Source organism: Ruditapes philippinarum, unplaced genomic scaffold, assembly GCF_026571515.1.
Source record: "Ruditapes philippinarum isolate M1 unplaced genomic scaffold, ASM2657151v2 ctg14916_1_1_1_1, whole genome shotgun sequence".
Lineage (NCBI taxonomy): Eukaryota > Metazoa > Mollusca > Bivalvia > Venerida > Veneridae > Ruditapes > Ruditapes philippinarum.
In genome coordinates, this window is record NW_026855537.1 from 18,577 (window position 1) to 27,244 (window position 8,668).

The 8,668-nt window shown below is 32.2% G+C and overlaps 1 protein-coding gene across 1 annotated transcript; it reads left to right on the plus strand.

Moving 5' to 3' along the window:
- The first annotated feature begins 2,472 nt into the window (after positions 1-2,472).
- On the plus strand, positions 2,473-6,304 carry LOC132743658 (uncharacterized). Its single transcript, XM_060732211.1, has 3 exons — positions 2,473-2,769; positions 4,076-4,180; positions 4,629-6,304. Exons 1-3 carry the CDS (start codon positions 2,473-2,475, stop codon positions 5,250-5,252), a joined length of 1,026 nt encoding a protein of 341 aa, XP_060588194.1. The 3' UTR covers positions 5,253-6,304.
- The last annotated feature ends 2,364 nt before the right edge of the window (positions 6,305-8,668 follow it).

Sequence of the window (8,668 nt, forward strand, 5' to 3'; positions counted from 1 at the left end):
AAATTCTGCATATGAAATTTATAATGTTATCTCTCCCCAAAATAATTCAATGGAATAGTCTGATCTGTTGGAATGACCAGTTGAGTAAATTAGTCATGCGTAGACTCGTGGGAAACTGCTGGTCAGTTGAGTTTTATCAAAGCTCTGATCTGTGTAGTGTAAACTCTCTGTGTATATACATTGTAGTATAAAACTATTTACCTAAATAAAAGCAATTATTATTTCATGCACTGTTTTTTTTTTTTTTTTTTTTTTTTTTTTTTTTTTATTATTATTTTTTTTATAACAAAATCATGAATTCTTAGAATTTAAAATGGCAAGCACACTATCTTGTCCTGTGGCTGTCCTATATTCTACAGTATATTCAAGTTTAAACAGCATTCTTATTTCAATGTTGCTTTCAGATGATGTCCTAAATTCATTATACAGTACATGTATCATACAAGCTGTATGAAAAACCTTTATATTATAAACTTAAGCATTTTGGAGGTGAATGTTTTCAAGTTCTACACTAAGATTATTACAGTTGTTTTTCAGTACAAAAAAGATTTGCTAAATTATTAGTCTGACAAATAATATATCATTTGCCATAATATCTAAAACGAAGGCCTATTTTAATGTCTAAAAAAATAAACCTATTTATTCTAAAAATACACCTGTAATTATTGGTCAAGTATCATGCTTCAACAAAAATAATAAGTACAGTTGGTAAAATTTCAATGTCCGCAAGTGCAAAAACAAGAGTACAATTATGATTTAGACATCTTATATGTGAAGTTCTGTTCAAGAAAAATGTTTAAGTATAGAATTCCGCCCATAGTGAAGACCATTCCTTCCCAAGAAAATTTCAAAGTTGAAAATTCTGTCAAAGATGAAATGTTTCAGTATAAATTCTGCTCCAAATAAAATTCCAGCCGGAATTTTTCTAGTTTTCCGCCCAGAAAAGTGAACAAAAACTTTTTCTTGTGAGACGGAATGACACGGAATTTGCGTTTCCGTCCCTGGTCCGCCCAGAAATTACTGATTCCGTGTCAATTCCGTGCCAATTCCGCCCAGAATCCGTGCCAAAATTTCGTACAGGTTATCATATTTACTATTTCAGGGTTTCTGTCCTTCCTACAGAAATTTCATCACAGTCACCTGTCGACGTCAAAACTATCTAACATGAGCAAATGCAAATTTTCGTTTATCAAAATGCTATGGTTTGAATCATAGATCAATAAAAGTCTTCAAATTTTCAGGATTTTATGTAATTATCTTGTATTATCAATTGTTGTTTTTTTTTGTTGGTTTTTTTTTTTGAGGGGGGCGTCAATCAAACATCAGGCAACTTTGAAGAAATAAAGATTTTCACTCTCATGTAAAAGAAACAAACATTAATTGACATTTCTCATTTTAATATATTGCCAACCGTTTTCTGTAAATCATAAGGGCTAATTAACAATAACATGTTTGCAATGTCAAATTAACATTATTTGCGTGCACATGTGTTTGAAACGTAGCAAGATCTTTTGATAACCTACAAGATACACCGGTTTTAATAATTTTATAGAAAGGAAATACGGAAAATTTAGGAGAACTGTCACAACAAGTATCTAAATGTGTACTTAGAGGAATTTGTCTTATCGATGGCTCTCTTATCTGCTGTATATGATTTTCGTATCATATTTCTTAGTTTATCTGTTTGACCAATGTAAAAAGTCACTGCATCCATTTCATAATATAAATACAGACAGAATATATTCAATAGACTAACTTAATATTTTGATTTTTCCAGCTAACAACGTAGATACAAACACACTTTTACAGTTACAGCTTCTAAAATAAGCAAAATAGGTTGACTTATCTATTGTGACAGGTAGAGCACCTTGAAACTATAACGGTAAACGTTAGTTTGTACCTACAGATTAGCTGGGAAAATCCCACGTTTGCCGAATTAAAAAATTGAAGACTTAAGCATATCTAAATTTAAGTCACCCGTGATCAATATATTATCAATATAAGTATCAAATGCTAGCCCTATAGAATTCTCCAATATTTGTCATAACAAGTGAAGAAGAGTTTGGCGGTCTGTAAAATGTGCCAAAAAGGATTTTTTTAAGGAGAAGTTCAATCCATATACTTTCTACCCCCTGAATTCCTAAAGTCCGTTCTTCTGTGAGCTGGAAGGTGGTTTTTTAACATAAACAAGTACACCTCCATGGTTATCTAAACGTTTTTTTTTTTTTTGTTTTGTTTTAGTTGTAAATATATCGCCTTTTAATATTGAATCACATATACACACATCGGGGAATGTCGCATTTGTATAAATAAGAAAAAAAATAAGCCTCGTCGCCGTCGCCAATAAGGAGGTCGCCAAATGCAGGTCTTGGGCTCAGCTCCCAATTCCAGATATCCGGATACATGATGCTGGCGTCGCTCTGTTTCTGGATCTTAATGTTTTACTTGGGAATCAAAGGATTCCAGTACGGAATGCTCTACAGGACATTTGACGACGAAAGTCTCGACAGTATCGGTTGCTGCAGCAATTTTGGCGGGTCAATTCAAGACAGCTTAAATTTTATGGAGACATACGCTAAAGGGGAAGCAGGACCGTACCTTATGAGACTGGGTCCTGAGACGTATACTAGTGAGTTTAAAGGGACCCAGTCTCCTGCAGAGCTGACAAATATTCCAACTATTGTCACAGCCGTCTCCACGGCCGACTTCTACCCGGTCCAGTCCTTAATCCGCCAGTGGAAGGAATCCATTAAGCCAGTGTTTAAAGAGGCAAAAATTTAATCATATACGATAATTGATTATATCAGCAAGGGCCATGAGCTGGTAGGTTACTCCATGTCAATGCAATTGATAAATGAGGCTAGCGTCATGACAAACCAACATAATGGGTTGCGACCAGCATGGATCACACGACCAGCCTGCGTATCGCGCAGTCCTGATATGATCATGCTGTTCGCTATCAGTTTCTCTGGCTTGTTATAGGGTTTGTAGCGACTGCGTGGATCCTGATCAGACTCGCCGGATGCCAGGACTGGTCTGGAATCCATGCTGGTCGCAAACCTTTTACTGTTGGTTTTGTTTCGTGAACGGCTCATTTACTTAACTGCATTACATTGTAAACACTTTATGATTACTTTATGATTACATTTATTTTATTACCTAGCTAACTCTTTGAGACATATTTTTCTTTCTTTTTCTGACAATTATTTTAAGTTCATAAGTCTGATTCATTTCATCTTGACATGAAATTATTTCTTAAGAAATCCTTGCAGAAAATTTCAAAATCTACGTCATTTATAAAAATGTGTTTATGATTGTTAAAGTCATGTTTATTTATTGCTTTCTATTTGCTTGAATTACAATGCCCTAGATCGTAAATACAGAACTGTATGATATAATAAATGAGCGTTTTAAGAAATTTGATAATACAGCCTTTCAATTATTGCTTTTGCTTTTCCGTTAACAAAATCAAATCTTCCCTACAATTTGTTTGAAGACAATGTATAATTAATGGTGGTATAAATTTGCAGCCACGTTCCGTAGTGTATGTACTGAAAATGCATCTCAGGAACATTATTAAACGTTTTTATTGCTCTAAAAAATAACCATTTTCCACGCCAGACACGACGGTAAATAATAATTTAAAAAACTGGTAGATCTACTTAAATCAAAACAAAAAATATGCATTCGTATAAACCGTGGGTCTTAAGAAAATGAAAGGGAAGTAATCGAGTGTAAAGAGATATATTTTATCGGGTCAAAGGTGCTAGTTGCATTGATTTGACCTAAAATATGTTTAATCTTGTTATTCATGTAATATAATATCATGTAATATAATATCAATATATAAAAAAAATAGAAAAAAAAATGTTATAATTATTGTTGTCTACGACAATATAACATTTTTTTTCTAATTAATTTTAATACATGTACATTGTATCTTTCAAGAAAATAACAAGACTAGACATATTTCAGGTCAAATCAATGCAACTATAGCACCTTTGAATCGTGTTAAGAAAAGTTGCAGAATGTTATATGTTTTAACAGTTTTACTATTTTTGTTTCTCTGTTTCAGATCAAGGCACATTGTGACTGTGAGATACGTGAATTTAGAACAAGCGCCTATCCCAAACATGTTGCCGACATTACCACGTTTGCATATAGACCTATAATAATCCAGGTATGATCCCCGACTTCCTATTAATTAACATTTAAAAAAAAATTAGTAAAAATCGTGTTTGTTTTAGTTGAATATGAGCACCCCGCTCTTACATGGATGAAAAGTTTAAGTATGTTATTATGTTAAGTGAAACAAAGATTCCATATATCAATCTTGAGATAAAGTTGTTGTTGCTCCTGTTTTGTTGTTGGTTTTTTTTTGCAATCTGACTAATTTAACATAAGGTCTGATCTTCAGTCTGACTGAGTATAGGATTTGTACCTATCCCTAACCCTTGTCATATTTCTGAGAAGACGTCTTCCAAGTCCATGGCTTAATTAATTAAACGTTCACGAACGGTTGACCTATTTAACAAATGCATCGCCCATCCACAAAAGAATCTGGATGTCTCAATGACAAGTCTTAAAATAGTTAGACTAATTATATAGACAATTGCTTTCAATTGCAGACCATCATAGAGGAGACTGGTTCCGTGTTATGGATGAACCCTAACATGCTTTTCACTCAGGCTTCTGATCTAAAACAGTTGATGTACCGTGGATCACGTGACTTCTTTTTGTGGCAGCCAGCGGAGTTTATTGGAACGATCGCTTTCACCGATATGAAAATGTTCGAGTACCTCAAGGAGGCTCGGTGCTGCTTCACTGAATCAGGGATGATCGATGTCTCCACCATTGTGTTATACAGGACGAATACCACGTGGTCTACCATCATGAAACCATGGCTTAAATGTGCATTGAATAGCGCGTGCATTTCCCCGCCAAAATCCAGGTATAGCGGTTGTTTCGAAATGCGCAGTCCGAAAACAACCGGATGTCATAGATATGACCAATCAGCATTGAGCATTATCATAGATAGAGTATACCAATTTTCATTAAAGTCGGAGAAATACTTAGTTCCAAGAATTTCTAGGCAACAGGAGGAATACCTCGAATATTTCCCAGAACAGCCCTGGACATATACAGAAATGTTTTTCGTGAGTGCAGTACCTTTAACCTGTGTTGGTGGACTTGTTTTTATGTTCTGGAGAAGAAAACAAAGTGCTAAGAAATCTACTTACAGAAAAAGATAATGTTAACAAATGCACATGTATAGTTAGTTTTTTATAACTTGTAAAGTTCAATTCAGGGTATTCTTAAGACAATCTGTTGAGTTCTTACTGGATTAGAAGTTATAATTCACAGTTTTCAGTAACCATAAAGTTTGAATCAGATTTTGTTTTATCAAAACCTCCGATTATTGTTTTCTTTGAGATATAAATTTGTTGACTATATATATTAAATATGTAGAACATGGTTGTACCAGAGATGTAGATAAAATTATATCTATGTGTCTTTGGTTATGTCTATCGCATATATTTGACTGATATTCCTAGTCAGTAAAGATAATGTAATGTGAATATCAGAAAAAATAATTGTTTTTTTTTCCTTCATATAATCAAGGACAAAATTGGTAGTCAGTCTTTGTTCTTTCCACAGGCAACAAGCGTTGGTTAATATTTTGTTTCCTTGATTTATGAAGATATAATCATTTTACAATATAAAATATAATTATTGACTAGACATTTGAACAATTCAAAAAGACCCGTTTAAATTAACATGTTGAATGATATATTAACTTTTAATTAAATTAACATCGTTCAAAACACTGACTGCTAGATAATGTATAGTTTAGCTTAAAGCAAACATTTGATATATGTTTTTTTTTCTCGTTAGTCATTCTTGTCACTTGCATGTTTACTAAAATTACATAATAGAAAGTTTATCTTTTCTCTCAATTTTTATGAAGATATATTCATTTTACAAAACAAAGTACATGTATAATTAAATTAATTATTGACCAGAGACATTTGATTAAGTCAAATGCCAGTTTAACACGTTGGGAGAGTTTTATTACTTTTTATTGTAATACATTTGTATATATTATAAAACTCTATCACATATTTAAAAACTTTGCTAACATTTACAAAGCTCAAAACCATGACTGCTAAATACAACATTAATTTATATGTTAGCTGAAAGCAAACATTTTGTATACATGTTTACCACCCCTCCCCCCGGCATTATTTCACTCTTGTCATAACACAATGTTTTTATAGAGGTGTGGAAGCCCCCCCCCCCACCTTCTCCCCCCCCCCAATCTTTGAGGCATTGGACCATGAATAGAAAACATTAGAATTATCAGTGCCTGTATTCTGTATGAGCACACAGGTCTTAGATGTGTGGGTCTCTTAAGTTAAACTTGAATCTACAATGTTATGTTGTTAATTAATCTTAAATAATAATTTTGAGTCACATTGGGTTTTAATTTTTACACAGTTTTTTTCAGCTTATGTGAAGTTTCCTTTTAATACGTATTGTGAAACACGATAATGCAATAGGAATATAGTGTTTATACAAAATATAAAATGCATGTATATGTTGTTATTTCTGTAAATCTCATCTAAAACATCTGAAGATTGTAATTATAATGCATTTTTTTAAAAAAAAATCTATTTTTTTCTACCCTATGTATCTCAACCTGTTTAAGGTTGAACACCACTAGAATACCACAATGTTTAACATAAGTGTAGATAAACCAAAATGTACATATAATATCAATGCATAGTACTGTTGAATATTTGTCATGTAATAATTAATAGTTGACGTTCGCAGTATTATAATTTTGTTAAATTCTTATAGGTTGATTAATTAATTGATTTCTTTGGATCAAGGTACACAAAAGTACAAGCACTTATATATCAGTGGGGTCCTTTACCTAAGCTGACTCCAGAGACAGCTTTGAGATAGGAAAATCTGGGACCAGTCCTAACCTCTTATTAAATAGACCCTTGGTTCTTTTACATGCCCAGTGGGTAGGGTTATCTTATAACCAACCGTTTATATCGAGCCATTTATAAACAACTTGTCAAAAATCATTATAACTAATAATATTCTATAATTGTCTTTTTGTTTAAACCTGTGACTCATGGGTTGAAAGGCAGACCAGGAACTCCTTCACCGTGTGTTTGTTCAAGTTGTTTTTAATTTTCTGTGTTGTAGCAAACACAAATACTTGTCATATCATAAATTCCTTAGCTTTTTATGAGTAATGTGATGCTTTTTGAATTTTTCATTCCCTTTTTTTTACATATATGTATTTATATTTATTAACATTTGATTATTTTAATTTTTATTTTTATCTACATTCATCGTATACATGCTCATTTTTGTATTTTGTATAATACTTTTATAAATATCTCATTTGGAGAGTTTTGATTTATTCACTATGTTAAACAGGTTGCATAACCTTTTTGGCCAATTTTGTATGAAAAATAAAATGTTGTCTATCTTTGATTCATTTTGGGCTTCTTCTTTGATTATTGAGCAGTGATTATGAAAGGTATCGCAAAACATATCATTCTAATAAAGAATACTGTTAACACCTATCTAATATTTTGCTTCCATATGATTCTTTCATCAAGCTGAAAACAAGGCCTCACCAGTTTCACGTAAGGTATAAAAATCTGTTCTTAGCCCAAATGACCTTGACTCATTGAAACAGGATTCCAAAAAGTGGGAAGAGGTTTATCAAAGATACCCAACATGCAACATATCTTAAAACATTGTCAATACTTGAATTCAACATTGTAGTAAGGTCATAACTTTCCAGCTTTACTAGTGAATGAAGACCTGAGCTAGGTGTCCCTCTGTGCATTATTTCAGGCACAAACTGGAACCGGAGTAGAAGTACTAACAGACAGTAAGTTAACTAGATAGTAAGTTAATCACATGAAAATCACAAGTCCATGGCAGGATTTATAAACAATAGCTGTGAGGAGTTTTAGCAGTTAAGTCAATGACTTGAACCAATCTGCCACAGATGCCAATCAATACATGAACCAGCTTTGCAAAAAATAATGGCAAATAAAATGAAATGGCATGGTGGGGAAAAACTGGCAACTTTATGCTCACACAAAAAACTGGCAACTTTATGCTACAAAAAAAAATAATTATCTAATTCACAAAAAATAAAATAATTATCCTCAACAAAACTGCTAACTTTATGCTACAAAAAAATTATATCAGGAGCTAAAAAGTGTTAAATTATTATACAAAATCACATTAATGTCAACAGTGCATTCTCAATGTAAAATATTTACAATTAATTTCACAATGAAGTTTTTTGACACAACTGAAAAATTAATTATTTTTTACGTCTTTTCTCATTTTATATAGCCTAATTAACAGTAATCTATAAGAGTGCAAAACTAAGATTTTACATAAATTGAACTTTTAAAACTGCCCCCCTAAACCGGAACCTTGAAACCAACATTATTTAAAGTCCCATTTTTTGGTAAAAGTTCATTGAAAAAAACCTCTAAATAAAAATTAAACAATTCGAAAACGGGACATTTGCTATGCTAATAATTTCAAAACATAAAATTTTTTTTAAAACCAAAGATTTTGGGTTTTTTTTTTTTTTTGGCTAGAATCCAAAAAAAGTAAA

What these genes read in the sequence shown, in the direction of transcription:
- LOC132743658 (XM_060732211.1), top strand. Translation starts at nt 2,473, where the DNA reads ATGCTCTACAGGACATTTGACGACGAAAGTCTCGACAGTATCGGTTGC. An exon ending in TTAAGCCAGTGTTTAAAGAG is followed by an intron (nt 2,770 to 4,075) that starts GCAAAAATTTAA and finishes TCTCTGTTTCAG; the next exon opens with ATCAAGGCACATTGTGACTG. An exon ending in ATAGACCTATAATAATCCAG is followed by an intron (nt 4,181 to 4,628) that starts GTATGATCCCCG and finishes TTTCAATTGCAG; the next exon opens with ACCATCATAGAGGAGACTGG.